The 15598-nt window shown below is 40.4% G+C and overlaps 2 protein-coding genes across 2 annotated transcripts; one reads left to right on the top strand and one right to left on the bottom strand.

The window, feature by feature from the left end:
• Nucleotides 1-1685: 1685 nt before the first annotated feature.
• Nucleotides 1686-4541, top strand: GCK72_011002 (uncharacterized protein; the record flags this gene model as incomplete). The annotated part of the gene is made up of 6 exons (XM_003111560.2): nt 1686-1740; nt 1851-2047; nt 2095-2698; nt 3010-3221; nt 3339-3540; nt 4129-4541. 6 exons carry the CDS (start codon nt 1686-1688, stop codon nt 4539-4541), a joined length of 1683 nt encoding a protein of 560 aa, XP_003111608.2.
• A 528-nt stretch (nt 4542-5069) lies between these two features.
• On the bottom strand, nt 5070-13998 carry GCK72_011001 (uncharacterized protein; the record flags this gene model as incomplete). The annotated part of the gene is made up of 18 exons (XM_053728148.1): nt 5070-5168; nt 5218-5464; nt 5510-5847; nt 5895-5964; nt 6013-6201; nt 6257-6578; nt 6630-6780; nt 6834-7097; nt 7143-7489; nt 7537-8670; nt 8719-8820; nt 8871-9980; nt 10030-10449; nt 10509-10775; nt 11011-11247; nt 11357-11431; nt 13109-13303; nt 13935-13998. 18 exons carry the CDS (start codon nt 13996-13998, stop codon nt 5070-5072), a joined length of 5631 nt encoding a protein of 1876 aa, XP_053587725.1.
• Between the last annotated feature and the right edge of the window lie 1600 nt (nt 13999-15598).

Below are 15598 nucleotides of genomic sequence, written 5' to 3'. Positions count from 1 at the left end.
CAAAAACAATTAATGAAACCAGATAAGATTTCCTTTTTTTATAAAAAATATTTCCCATTCTAAATTCCTTCTTCGTCTATATAAGATATCCCTTCACTTGTGAAAGAAACGAATATCTCATTTATATAATACCTTCCCTCCCTTCTGTCTATCTTTCCTTTCTTCTTTTCACTTTCTGTTTGATCACCGCGGGAAACATATTTAACATGAGCAATGTGTCGCATTGCTTGCTACCCCTAAACTCTTGTTTTTCGGTTTCAAATGACCAATTTTGACGGTGTATTTTGGTGTCATCTGACTAATTTTATATGGGTTGGACAGAGCAAAAGTAGCACTAGATTTTTCAAGTTGACCATTTTTTATAGGGACACTTCCATGAAAGTTACAGGTTGTCAAAACCATTTCTCCCTGAAACCGACTATTTTTAGTAGATATTAGCGAAATTGTGAAGTTTTTCACTTTGATTACCTGTAACTTTCAAGATAGTGTCCCTACAAAAAAATAGTCAACTACAGAAATGATGTACAATTTTTGCTCTCTCCAACCCATATAAACTTGAGTTTATCGGACTATCAGATCACACCGAAATACACTGTCAAAGTTGGTCATTTTTCACTGAAAACGGTCAAAGTTGATGACCTTTTGAGCGGTACTGTATCAGTGTGTAAGTATCGATATGACTTTCTCGATACTAGCCCATTTCGAGAAATTATCGAGAAATTTCCCGGGAAAAATTTCTCGAAAATTTCTCGAAACTTTCTCGATATTTCTCGAAAGTACTTTCTCGAGAAATTTTGAATGATTTCTCGATACTTTCTCGATACTTTCGAGACGTCTCGATACTTTTCCCGGGAAGTTGTACTTTGTCAACAGTGTTATTTTTCTTCAGTGTGTTTTGAAACCGGTCATTTCGAAACCGGCCATTTTGCAACTGGACATTTCGAAACCGGTCATTTCGCAACCGGACGTTTTGAAACCGGTCATTTCGCAACCGAATGTTTCGAAACCGGCCATTTCGCAACCGGACGTTTTGAAACGGTTGAGAAACGGCCGGTTTCAAAATGTCCAGTTGCGAAATGACCGGTTTCGAAATGTCCAGTTGCGAAATGGCCGGTTTCGAAATGACCGGTTTCGAAATGTCCAGTTGCGAAATGACCGGTTTTGAAATAACCGGTTGAGAAACGTCCGGTTTCAAAACACACTGCAGACTGTTTGATTTATTGGGAAATTATCGAAACTCCGGGTCTCGATACCATTAATTTTCGAGAAAAGTATTGAGAAAGTATCGATACTTTTGTGATCAAAAAAGTATCGATACTTTTTCGAGAAACGTCTCGATAAACTTCTCGAGAAAGTATCGGGAAAGTATCGATAAAATTTATCAGGAAATTTCTCGAGAAAATTTTCGGGAAATTTCTCGAAGCGGTCTCGAAACCACACACTGCACTGTATTATATTTGCTGACTTTTAACTTCTAATAGTGCAAAAAAAATTTCAATCACTTTCGTAACTTTAAAAGTTCAAAAAATTATTTTGCAATGAATTCTAAGAATGAGGAAACTCTAAATGCATGTCATAATGTTTCATAATTTTCCCTTTTTCCTAAATTTGCACTCTATTTCACTCGTTAAACGTGTTCCTTTCTCTTTTTCTTCTCAACTTTCAATAATTTTGCAGGTAACAAAATGAACAGAACAAATATCAATGTGAAGGAATGTATCATTTGCTACAATGAATATGGTAGGGATTTCAGGTATAGACGGAGTCGGATACGGTACTTTTTATAACTGAAAGTTTTTGTTTTTTACAAAAGTGTTGCTGAAAGTGAGTAAATTCTGTAAAAATTCCAGATTTCGAGACACGGAAACCGTGCATAGGAATATGTGGTCATTCGATTTGTGAGAACTGCAAACATCAGATGATTTATTCGATATGTCCGCACTGCAAACGAGAAGACGCATTCGCAATTACGACTGTCAATTATCAAGTTTTGGAAATGATACAACATTTTAAAAACATGCAACAGCGTCTTTCAGAAGATTCAAAAGTGAGTTATACACTAATTTTTCAATCAAAATGAGAGTTCAATTTCAGGAAGAAGGAACATGTAGTGAATGCACTATAAGATCTCGAAAACTCCGTCTCTGCATTACTTGTGCTGTTGAAGCAGGAGTACTAAAACACGATGAGACAAAGAAAGAATTTGTCTTGAATATAGTGAACAACGACACGGAAGCAGGACTCTGTAGGGCCAAACGATTAGCAATCTGCGGAGATTGTGCACTCGATGGAACTCACCATGAAGGACATAAAACAATGCAATTGGCAGTTTTAATGAGTAACTTGGAAGATGGAATTCCAGTTGTTGTCGAGAGAAAAGTGGATGATATAAGGGACAACGGGAACAAGGTGTTTGAAGTCTTGAAACTAAAATACGAAACAACAATAGACTCGTTGAAAATATATTTCGAAAAGTTCAAAGATTTGCCAGTTGATGAACGGAAGCAACACTTCAATAACATTGAAGCTAGTATTGAAAAGGTGAAGGACACGTTGGCGTTAGTCAGAGATGCGATTAGAAGATTTGAAATGTTGAATGAGGAATTCGAAGAGTGTTTGGATGTTGTTAAGAGCAATAAGAAGGCAGTGACTAGAGTGAATACTGTATTTGCGAGTATGGACCCAGTTGTTGTTGCAGGTGAGTTCTGTCCAAATACTGTGAACAGTTCTTTTTTAATAGAAGACAACGGTTTTGAGAGTGTAGCAGTGTGATATCAAGATCAAGCATAGAATACCTTGAACGTTTAACTTGAAAGACAGTGTGCCTATTTAATTTGGTTTCGCGACAATTCGCAACTGCAGTATTTTGCATTTAACATAGGTTTCGCATCTGTTAATTTCCCAACTATGACATTTCGTAACTACGACGTTTCGCAACCATAAAACTAGCAATAGTTTAACCTAAGGGTACTGTGAAATCCCATTCTATATTCACTCTTTTAATTACAGACCGCAAACAAAGTGCTCGTGAGCCCCTTCTTATTGGTGTTTTCAATCCGAAAAATCAATTTTGGACTCCGTCTGGACGAATGCCAAATCCGAAATCTAACTACGCGGTGGCGAGTAACAAGTCGCAAATTTTTATTGTTGGAGGAATTTTCAATGGATCGTTTCTTCCGAATGTGGAGATGTATGATAAGGATAAGAATTTGAGACGAGATGTGAGTTTTGATTTGAGTAGACATGGCTGCCACGCCCACTCACCGTCAGAAAATGGGCGTGGCAAGCTTCATCGCACAGATTATCTAAAACTGACCTACAAGAATAATTTATTCCAGTGTAATCGCTTGAAGCGTGGTCGAACCCGTACATCTGCCGGATTTCACAATGGTAAAATGTATGTCGCCGGAGGATACGATAACACTTATATGGATACAGTCGAAGTATTCGATCCGGATCATGAAGACTGGAAAGATGGACCACCACTGAAAAGACCGAGAGCAGATGGAGCAGTGGTGTCTTGCAATGGAGAACTATATGGTGAGATTTTCTTAATTTAAAGGAGGACTGAAGTCATATTTTTTTATTTCAGATTCTGATACTTCAGAAAATTCTGAACAACTTTCATCATTGGAGCATGTGCTAAAAATCGCTCTAAATGCCCTAAATTCACGTTTTCTCGGCTCAAAAGGAGCCTAGATGGAAGAGTTTTCCCACGCGAATTTTTGCCCCCGTGTAGTCCTCTCGGACAAAATTATTTATTTTATTTGTCGATTTCTCGTTTTCTTGCTTTTTTTAACAAATTTTCGTGTTTTTTCTTCTTTTTTTACGATAGAAATTGAAAAAAAACACGAAAACTTGTGGAAAAAAGCAAGAAAACGAGAAATCGAGAAATAAAAATAAATAATTTTGTCCGAGAGGACTACACGGGGGCAAAAATTCGCGTGGGAAAACTCTTCCATCTAGGCTCCTTTTGAGCCGAGAAAACGTGAATTTAGGGCATTTATAGCGATTTTTAGCATATGCTCCAATGATGAAAGTTGTTCAGAATTTTCTGAAGTATCAGAATCTGAAATAAAAAAATATGACTTCAGTCCTCCTTTAATCAATATATTGATTTTCTTCCAGCTCTCGGAGGATTCAATGGAAAAGAATACGAGGAGAAGATTGAAAAACTGAATGAACAGACCCAAAAGTTCGAGGTGTTCGGAGAAATGGAAGGAAGTCGAGCAGGATTTGGAGTGTGTACATTCCGTGGAAGAATATATATTGCTGGTGGATGGAGTAGTTCTAGCAACACATTGAGATCTGTTCGAAGTTACGATCCAATGACTAACTCGTGGAGAGATGAACCGTCACTGAATAAGGATAGAAAGTATTTCACTCTTCATGCAACAAGTCAAACAATTTATGCGATACGTGGATGTGCGGATAGTTGGAGTCAGATCACTGAAGTGGAGAAATTTGATGAGGATCGACAGAAATGGGATATTATTAGTTGTACGGGAACCCCAAGTATATCAGAGCAAGGTGTTAGCTAACACATGCTCAAAATATACATTTGTATTAAAAATATTACTATTTGTCTAGGGATTTGTCCGTGTGTTGTCATATTTTTCAAATTATCAACTGTGTATTTAAACCGATGTCATAATACTTTCAAATAAATCTTATACATTTTTTGTTCAACTTCTGTATGCTCCATTTTTGAAAAAAAAAATCCGTGTTTTCTTTCCTCTCAACCAGCCAACCCGGCAAAATATTTTATATTTTTAAAAATCATATTTGTGATCCAAAAACTCTTTAGGAAGCCAATTATCCATGCAAATTTCCTGGGATCGATACACCGACTATACGGGATGTGGTTGATAATTGGAGAATGGTCGGATTAACAAGACTTTGTAGTTTGTAGTTGCTTCGTACATTTCGATTCCGGTTCCCGATTAGAATAGTATTTGTCGTGTATGCCTGCTCTCCACATATAATTAAAGGAACACTTCCCATCTACACCCTTTATTAAAACCAGTATCAAAAATCACTATAAATTCTAAATTATCAATTGATTCCTTTCATCTCGCGACATTGTTTCCATAGACCGAGAAGAGAATCGCCGAATTGATGAATGTTGCCTGTTCGTGTGCTGCTTGACGAGTAATCAGGTAGATGTCCTGAAACTCGGTAATTTCAAGATAGAAAACGCGCTCTAATCCAACTAACCTTCTCTAAATTCTGATAAAATCTCCTCTCGTGAAACGTCTCTCTCCATCTTTCATACGGTTGTCCTGGTGCGGGTACTTCTGGTTGAAACGTGTGAAATTCGGGAACGATGAAGAACTTGGCGAGTCGAATTCCGAATTTGGGATCCTCTGTCGCCAGTGTCACCAATTCCAGTCTTCCTTCCAGTTTTCCAGCATCCGGTGTCACTTTGTACGGGATCGAATCGTAGTACTCAGTGAACGCTTGTCTGAAAACATTGATTTTATAAGAATCTAAAGTAGATCGAACTCACTGAACACTCCTTTTTTCCTCATCGGTTCCATTGTTGTCCTCTATTCTTCTCATTTCTTCCAGATAGACTTTTATCAATGCCTCATTGATCTTGTCATCTGGCTCCACAGAGACAAGTTCTTCTCCCAAGAAATGATTGAGACGGAGATTCCATCGATGATGCAGGTACAACTGTTCATTCATTGTCAGGTATCCTACCATCGCTGCTTCTCTTTCCTCCTTCGGCAATTTGAACATCTGACGCACTTCGAAGATCGACCACATCGTCGTTTCGTTGTACGTTGGAGCGAAGAAGTCTGGAGCGAATCGTTGAAGTAGTTCCACTAACTTGGCCTTGTCCTGGAATATATTGAATTTCCATAGTTTTCCAGTAATAAAACTCTAACCTCTGGACAAGTCATTATTTCCTGGAAGGCGCAAAACGCGGAGTAGATCCCAGCCACGACGACGGTGATGCTGAAAAAAGAAGGTTTCTAATCTATAAACTCTTATCTGACAACTCACATTCCCCACATTGGATCATCTCGACGATCGGAGGAGAAGATGACGGAAATCCACTGAAGGATTAGGAGCACGAGCCCCATCAGAGCCATGAAATCGTTGTCCCTGCACTTCTTGATACGACGGCCAATGACATGGCCCAATTCTCTTTCTATCTTGAATTTAATCATGTATCCGAGAAGTGGGCGACGGCTGGAAAATTGATGAAATATTGATGAATTGTTGAAAGAGGCCTATTGAAACTCACCATTCGATGAGGAAACTGCACTCGTAGATGCCTAATCCGGTGATTCCAAGAATGCAGACTCCGAAGAAGATGGGGAACCAAATGTTGACTGTCTCCTGACAGACGACCCCAACACATGTCCATTCGGCAGCCAATCGATACCATCCTGTCTGGAATGTGATGAGCAGGAAGGAGGACACCGCAACAGTTGTTCCGATCATCCGAGGCGCCAGTCGGACTCCCAGTGGTCGGTTTCCGTACCAATCCCGTTCCCATTCATTCGCATGGACGAACCGGATCACCTGGTTCACATTGAATCCCTCCCAGATCCACTGGCACATTGCTGAAATTCATTCATTATTTGAATCTTTAAATCTTCAAAAAATAAACTAACCCATTATATAGCAGAAATGAAGGGCGATGAAGTAGAATCGACATGTTGGTTGGTCGATACCAAAGACCGTGGGGTTACTGAAGAGGGTCATTATGATTCCAGCAGCAGACATTAAGTAGGATCGGAAGCGTTGGTGGGTGTCTTGCGGGTCCTGAAAATTGAAAAATTGGTGATTGATTCCAAAAATAGTTTTCTGAAACTCACATCGTCTTGTTCCGAGAGCGTGATTCCAATGATGCACACCTTGAGAATTCGGAACAGGAGTCCTCCGAGAGTGATGGTTGCTCCGACTGTCGTTGAGTAACCCATGTTTCCCTTATACTTTTCCTTCAACAATCGGTCACAGCGTTCTCCGGTCCATCCCCAACCGCATGTGCAGAACATGTTCGTTCCGTTGAATCCACATTTCGCATTTGGTCCACAGACAGTTGAATTGCACGGATTGAACATTTTCCAGCAGGTTCTCATCTGGAATATATTTCATTGTAATTCTATCAGTTTCACACTACTCACGTAGTAGTCCTTGCTGCAGATGCATCTGAATGTCTTCTTCTTCTCATCCACAACTTTACAATCTTCTGTTCCTCTCAAATAGCACATTCCACAATCGGCAACTGTCTGATTGGTGGTGTCTTCCAGTCTCATGTACTTTTGTTCCTCACAATCGATTAGACTCGGACTGGGGTAGATGGCTCCGAGATTGTTGCACGTCACTGTCGCGAACTTTTGATTTCCATAGATGCAAGTGACAGTGGCAGTTTGTTGTGGCAGGATGAGGTCAGTACTGTGGCGGAAGTTCTCGAAGTAGCCATATGTCATGAAGAGTCTTCCGATGTTGCACTCATTCTGGTTGCAGTACTCTGAAAGTCATAATTTTTATTCAATTTTTATGCGGAATGAAACTCACGTGGAATTACACAGAGTGCCGAGATGTTCTCCGCAGTCTTCGAAATTCCAACAGTTTTGATGATCGGAGTGCCGACAACTGTCTGGTTGTAGATACTATACACCGATGCTGCCTTCATAAACCTCTCTGCACGTCCTCCAATTCCGTTGACATATATCCAGTCAATATTCTTGAGTGCAGCACTCTGTTGGATCATTTGAATGTCCGCATTGTTCTCGATCTTGTCGAATGAAGCCAGTGTCCGACGGTCGACGGTCTTGCATTCAGACAAAGCGGCCTGGTAGGAGTTTATTCGAGACGAGCCACGGTAGAGCAGGTAGCAATACTTTGCTCCAATGAGGTATCCTACTGGACATTGTTGACGGCATCGTGGGTCTTCCGTGGTGGAGGCGGTCGATCGAGGACTCGTGGAATGTGTTGAAGACGTTGGAGATGGCTTCACCGATGAAGAAGTTCGAGTTGAAGTCGATGACTGTGAAGATGTCGGAGTAGATGGAGGCGATGGAGAAGAAGACTTCCGAGTCGTGTTCGACGGCAAAGAAGATTTCGGAGTAGTTGCTGGCTTCATCGATGTTGAAGAGGTAGTAGACTTCGGAGAAATTGAGGAGGATCCCGTTGACAACGGAGAAGAGCGAGTGGTCGATGACTTGGTCGTGCTCGAGGAACTTTGTTTCGAAGTGGTGGAGGTGGCTGCTGTAGAAGGCGACGATGTCTTCCGATTCTCCGTTGTGGTAGAAGACACATCATTGGAGGTGGTCTCTTGGGTAGCTGTAGCTCTCGATGAGGGAGCAGAGCTTCCTGTAGAGCTCGTAGTCTTTGTTGAATGACTAGTAGCAGTAGTCTCTGGGCTCTTCGGAGTTGACGTGGTCTTCACAGAAGACGTGGCAGCAGAGGAGACAGTGGAGCTGGTGGAAGTTGATGACGATGGAGCTGGTTTCTCAGAAGTGGGAGTAGATGTGATGCTGGTTGCCTTCCCTGAGTCAGAAGTAGTAGTCAAGGAAGTTTTCGTGATGTGGGTTCCAGAAGAAGAATCAGACGTTCCAGAGGGCGCCGTTAAAGTGGATTCTTCAACAGAGCTGCTCGGCTGATTGGTTTTCATGGATGTCGTCGGGTCAGCCACATACGATGGTGAACCTTTAAAAAAACGTCTTTTCAACTATTATTTTGGCTAAAAGATCTCACTTTTCGAAACGGTAGAAGATCCGATTACCGTTGTGGAGGCTCTGGATGTTTGAGACAAAGGGGACACACTTCCAGATGACGTGGTTGTTGCTTTTTGAGTTTCTGAAAAGAGAAATAACCAGCGCATCAAGTAAAATGTTATGTCAGCTCACCTGTTTCCAATTCACTCGTGGATGTTGCATCGGTTGTCTTTGTCGTTGAAGTAGTCCAAGTTTTGCTCGAGATTCTTTCAGTGAATTTGGTCTGATCCTGAGAAGTTCCAGGGGCCTTGGTTGATGTCTCCTGGAGTGGTGAATCCGGCGTTTTTTCTGTTGTCGAGGTACTATCCGAAGAGGAAGAAGATGATCCTCCGAGTGTGGTGCTCTGGGCTCTTCCACTGGACGACTCAGTGATGTCAATTCCACTAGTAGTACTCAAGTCAAATGTTGTCGACGATCCTCTTGAAGACTCTACGTCCACCGAACTGGTCGTTGAAGGTGAAGCCTCTGATGAAAGATCGGTGGAGAAATCCAAAGTTCCTTGACTGGTGCTCACGGCGAATTGCATTGTAGACGTTCCGAAGCTTGTAGTTCTCGTTTCCGTAGAAGAATCAGTGCTGGAGCGAGACTCGGTTGGTGGAGAAGTTGCAGATGTCGTCGATTGGATTTCAGTCACAACTGTCGATGCATCAGAGGTAGTAGTGTTGTCTCTAGTCGGATATGCTGAAGTTTGGACTTCTGGAGTAGTGGAGTCCGAAGAGACAGAAAATTTATCAGTTACATCAGTTGATGTTGAGGAGCCACTTGAAGAATCAGTTGAGTCAGTTGTCGTTGAGGTTATCCTGGTAGTCTCTTTGTCGATCGAGATGCTTGTGGTGGTAGACTTCGGAGAAGAAGATGGAGAACCAGTAGCGTCACTAGTAGAGCCGGATGTACTTCCACTCGACGAGCTCGTTTCTGTAATGTGGCTCAAGCTAGCTGTCGTTGACGATTTCGAAGAAACCGGAGCCGTCGTGGAGGTCTGTGATGTAGGACTGCTAGAGGATAAAGTAATATCCTGTTTGGAGGTGTTAGTAGTCGAGGGAGTTGTCTTTGATTCTCCGTTTTCGTCTCCATCAATTGGTTTCTTGGTTGTAGAAGATGACGTGACGGATGACGAGGGAGAACGAGAGGAGGACGTCGAAAAGTCAGTTACATCTGATGTAATGGGAGATGAATTTGAGACTGAACTTCCTGGACGAGTAGATGTTGAAGACGTCATGTCTGCAGATGATGTAGTCGCTGCTGAAAACAGAAATTTAAACATACGATAAGATAATTTCAGTCAACGTACCAGATGATCCTTGTTTCGGAGTAGTTGTTTCTATTGTATTGACTGTCGTGGGAGAAGTTCCAGTTGATTTTCCACTAATAGCTGGTGTACTACTCGTTGTCTTCCGTGTCGTCGTAGTTGTTTTGTATGAGGGACATGTCACAACCTGCACTCCGTCTATCGTGTACTCCACTCCCTCTTCCAGACTTTCTACCAACTGAGAGATGGTCAATGGCGTCTTTTTAGTGGTTGGGATGACACGAGAAGTAGTTGGGAATGGGCTAGTCGTTGATGAAGATGGGCTGTTGGTGGAAGAGGTTGTCACCGGTTTGGAAGTCGTTTCAGTCCTTGAAGACGATACAGTTGATTCCGTCTTTTCATTGGAGCTTGATTCGAGTTGTTTCGATGAAGAGGTAGTAGATACACGGGTGGTCGTAGAATCTGGAAATTTAGACATTTCAGCATCGGTCAGACTACCTTTTTTTTCAATCAACTCATACCTTCAAGAGTGCTCGTTGAAGTTTTCAATGTAGTAGTTTCTTTTGAAGTTTCAGTGCTCGGAGAAGTACTCATTGTTGATGTGACTGGAGAGGAAGTTTCAGCAAGTTTTGTTGTGGAGGAAGACTGACTTTTTGTTGTGGAGACAGTCGTTCTTTCAGAGTTTGTTGGTTTTGAAGATCGCTCATCCTCGGAACTATTTTCATTGGAATTCGATTCGAGTTTTTTCGATGAAGAGGTAGTAGATGAAGCCCGGGTGGTCGTGGAATCTGGAAATTGAGTCATTTCAGCGTTTGTCACAAATTAACTCTAGCCTTGAAGAGTGCTCGCAGTAGTTTTCATGGTAGTAGTCTCTGAGGTGCCTTGGGTTGAAGTTTCCGGTTTTGTAGTCGAGAAAGAGGTACTAGATGCACGAGCCGTCGTGGAATCTGGAAAACTCTCTAGACGGATTTTTGACAAGTTCCTTCTCAACATTTTCATTGTACATCTTCTGTTATTACTCACCTTCCAGAGTGCTCGGAGAAGTAGTCATAGTTGATGTCACTGGAGAGGAAGTTTCAGCGGGTTTTGTTGTAGATGAAGATTGGCTTTGTGTTGTAGATTTAGTCGTTCCTTCAGAAGTTGTTCTTTGGGAAGATGGTTCAGATTGCTCCTCCTCGGAACTGTTTTTATTTGAGTCTCCCATCGGTTTCAATGAAGAAGTAGTGGTTTTCGAATCTAAGAATAGTTTCATGATAATTTCTGTAAATATAGGAATGCGTATTCGAAAACACTATTAATCGAGGATTTAAGAAAAAATCTCAGATGGGCATAAAAAGTAATTTATTTCTGCTTTCAAAAAATGATATACCTGAATCATAATCCTTGTGTGTAAGCTTTCTGATTTTTTCCTTAACTGTTGTTCTCATTAAAGCAGCACTGTCACCTGTAATATGCGATTATTGAATGAATTTTTAGATTTAAATCGTATTGTACATAGTACAAATGTGTGTATGTCGAAATTATCTCGAGAGAACTCATAAGTAATTTCCTTGTTTTATTTATGAGAGAGAGAGAGAGCACACACTAGGACAATGTAATAAAACAACGATAATAATAAAATGCTTCAGAATAACACTTTTAAGGAAACTACGTTATCTTCATTATTTGACGTTGCTAAAAATTTCAGGCGTATGTGCTAACGAGTTGATCTGTTTTTCAGATCGTTATCAATTTTGACGTTTGAATCTTTTGATATCCACATAAACGTTGAATAGCTAATGCAAATCACTGCTGTTGATATTCAATTATTCATCATTAGAAATTAACATATCGAAATAAAAGCGAAAGAGTTCACTATATTACAACAGTAATCCTTTTAAAATGCAACTACTCTTATGGTTTGCTCTAACTTGTTTTGTTATCTCTTCCAGCCTGGCAACTAGTTGTCAAGATTCATGCCCATGTTCAGATTTGTCTGATCGTCTCGCAGGTATTTTAATAACTTTGTCACGAAATGAGCCACGTGGTTCAAAGAAAGGACACAGGCGTTAGCATTACGACAACGATAATTCTGCCGGTTAAAAGAACTTCCTGGTTCATTTTGTGGTCTAAACTCCGAGACGTACAACGCGAGAAAAATAAAAACAAGCAAAGTAAAATTCCAGCAAAAAATAGATGGAAGCGGGTGCAAAATAGCACGCGATAAAAGTGTTTTTCCGTAATAAACATCAGAGTCGTATTCCTTGCGCTTGCGATCTTTAGGACGATCCGTACGCGACTGGGTCGTCGTGAAACAGAGTCGAAAATATATTTGTTTCAGTAGAAATAATTCAATTGGTTTTAGACCCAAATAACACTATATATAGTGAAGGACCAGGATGTGTTCGCAATCTTACATGCCGCACTGGCCCGGGAGCCTATGTAGCTACATACTTTGATAATACGGAGTTCAAAAAACCCGAAGACGCAGAATCAGATCAACTGGTAAGAATTTGATCCTACTTTTCAAAATAACTCTATATATTGAAACATATTGAAGTGTCTTCGAATAAAAAAACTGCTGTAGAAAAAGAAAAGTAGACAACGTCTTTTACAACTCTTTTCAGTATATTGAGTCTGCGTCATCAGGACAAACTTCGTCATCAGTCATAGACTTTTTTACTTATTATGGAATAGTCTGTGAGAATAATGAGTGGTATGTCACAAAGTACCCAAATGGTTGGACCTATGAGGTAGATAGATCTACTGCAATGGGAGGCTTAAGTGGAGAGGATGATGGAAAAAAGAGCGTGGCTACAGAATTTTCATGGCAAGTTTTGGTTCTGGAGATATTTGGAAAAAAACTATTATTTTTCAGCCAGGAGCCAATCAAAACATAACGGATTTTTGTTCTTTAAATAATAAATGTGATAATTTTTAACTGTTTCTAATGACATAATCACAGATTTCAAGTTTGAGAAACAAATGCACTGGGAGATAGGAAGAATGTTTTATTGTTAGAACTGAGCTGCTAGAAATAAAATGCTATCTTAAACTTAGATTTAGAAATAAAAACTCATTGAAAGCCTGTTGTGATATATTTTGATCTTCCTTAAGACTATCAACTTTTGTCATTACTTACCTCTAGTAGTTGTTGCCGAAACACTTGAGCTCACTTCCTTTGGCGTGGTTGCAGTGTCATCATTAGTTGTCTGATCAGTTACAGAGAATCCTGGGTTTCCTCCTCCTCCTGGCGCTCCAGATCCTGTATTTATGTCGTTGCTTGCAGCTCTTTTGCCAATTTTTCTGATCTCGTTGCCTTTGTCTAGATGATCATCTGAAAATTACACACTTTGTTACGATACACCGAGAAATGCTATGAAAGTCGTGGGTCCGACTTACTTCAAAATGCAATTAGAATTTGAGAAAGTACAAAACAAACCTATTTTGCTAGAGAGTCATTGTAGAACTAACCAAAACCACCATTATCCTACTCAAAAGACAAGTAAATACGAAAACAGAAAAAGATGCTCCTCGATGGGTTACTAAGCAAGTTACTAAGTAGCCAGTGACAGGTTTATGAGTGAAAGGAATAGGGAAACTGACGAATTAATGGGTGGGGAGTAATACATTTCGGTTGGTCCTTTGAAAAGGATAGAGGTTCCTGGTTACCGTTGCTATTTTCAGGTATGAAGAGTCTGGGCTCCTGGTCCTACTAAAGGCGGGAACAAAATTACAAAAAAGCCCAAGTTTGAAAATAATCCTAGTGAGTAGAGAAGCCTGATTTATTGTTCAGAGCAGATTTTGAGATTTTGACTGGAATAAACCGAGTTATTATAATTTTCGTTTAAATTAGACAACTTTGACGGGAGCTATGAGGTCTCAAACTTCTACGCGAGATTTCTCTAACACACGAGTTCATCCTGGCACTCCCCCTATTACTTTCAGAATCTTGAGATGGCACTTACCTTTAGAACCTCCAGCTCTCCATAGAACAAGAACAGCAAGACAGAGTAAAATAACTGGTCGCATGGTTGAAAATTATTCTGCTTCTGTCTTTTTAGTACTACTCCAGACAAGTGAGCTTGAGTGATTTACGGTCGACTGGAGTGGAACAGACGTAGCAACCGGTAGCTATGGCCTTCTTTATATTGGAGTTAGTATCAAGAAGGAGTTCAGTTCAAAGGACGCTGAGAACTTTATGAGATCTGAAAAAAATGATATTGGAGATCATAAGAAAGTAGAAAACAACAAGAAGAATATATGTATTGAGAATAGAGTGTCGCCTCGCGAGACGAAACTCGCAAAATTCCCGATTTCCCGGTTTCGGCTCGACTCGGTTCGTCCCGGTTCGTCTCGCACTCTGTCTCGGTTCGGTTCGGTTTGTCTCGGTTCGGTTTGTCTCGCATTCGGTTCGTCTCGATTCGCAAAAAGTTCGGAAAGTTCATTTCCCGCAAATTACTCGCAAAGTTCACAAGACAAAGTGAACTATTCGTATTTCACGCGTTGATCATTTCTACCGTTGATTTTCTGAAAATAAAAATTTGATAATTAAAACCGTGAACTCTTTCAAAATAATAAAATAAAAATTTCAGAAAAATAAATGGAAATGAAATTAGAAAAAGTTCACGATTTTAATTACCAAATTTTTATTTTCAGAAAATCAACGGTAGAAATGATCAACGCGTGAAATACGAATAGTTCACTTTGTCTTGTGAACTTTGCGAGTAATTTGCGGGAAATGAACTTTCCGAACTTTTTGCGAATCGAGATGAACCGAATGCGAGACAAACCGAACCGAGACGAACCGAACCGAACCGAGACAGAGTGCGAGACGAACCGGGACGAACCGGGACCGAATTCCCGCGGGACTCGTATGAACTCTCGCTACTCGCGGGACTGGGTATCTTGCGAGGCGACACTCTAATTGAGAATAGAAAGTTTCGCGTAGAACAAGAAGATGAGCACTTGGTAATGAGGGAAACGAGAAAGGATGTCAAGGAGGAGAAAAATTGTGCAATCTGGAAATGAAGAATGTTAAGAAAAAAGGCGAGATTCGGTAATAACAGTAGGTTTATAAGAGAAACTAACCGGTCTCCGCTTCTTCTCAAAAAGAATTGAAAGGAAAAAGTGGAAAATGGGATGCTCCTCGATGGGTTACTAAGCAGGTAACTAAGTAGCCAATGACAGGTTTGTGAGTGGACGGAATAAGATAACTGACGAATTTATGGGTGGAGGGAGAATACATAGTCTTTTGTCTTTTGAAGATTTCACTCTTTTGAAAAAAGAGAGATACTCTTAGTTACCGTTGCTATTGTCTGGCATGAAGAGTTTGGACTACTGGTCTCCTTATGAAAACTTAGAAAACACGCAGTGATAATCACATACAGTATAGCTTGACAGAACCTACAAAAACTGCTGAACTCAATATTGCCTTGAATGAAACAGACCGGATTGCTGCGTTCCGTTGTTTTTCGATTTAAAGAATATTTCCATTGAAAGAAAACTAGACCATTAAACTTTTTGGAGTAGATTTAATCTTTTCCTACTAAGACCTACATTCTGAACAATTTGTCCCGTAGAAAAAAGTTTGAAATCTCAATATGGAGATATTCCCGTGTTCCCTGCTCTG

The sequence above is a fragment of the Caenorhabditis remanei genome, chromosome III (genome assembly GCF_010183535.1).
Source record: "Caenorhabditis remanei strain PX506 chromosome III, whole genome shotgun sequence".
Taxonomy (NCBI): Eukaryota; Metazoa; Nematoda; class Chromadorea; order Rhabditida; family Rhabditidae; genus Caenorhabditis; species Caenorhabditis remanei.
Note: the sequence above shows the minus strand (reverse complement) of the source record. Positions and strands in the feature narration are given on the sequence as shown.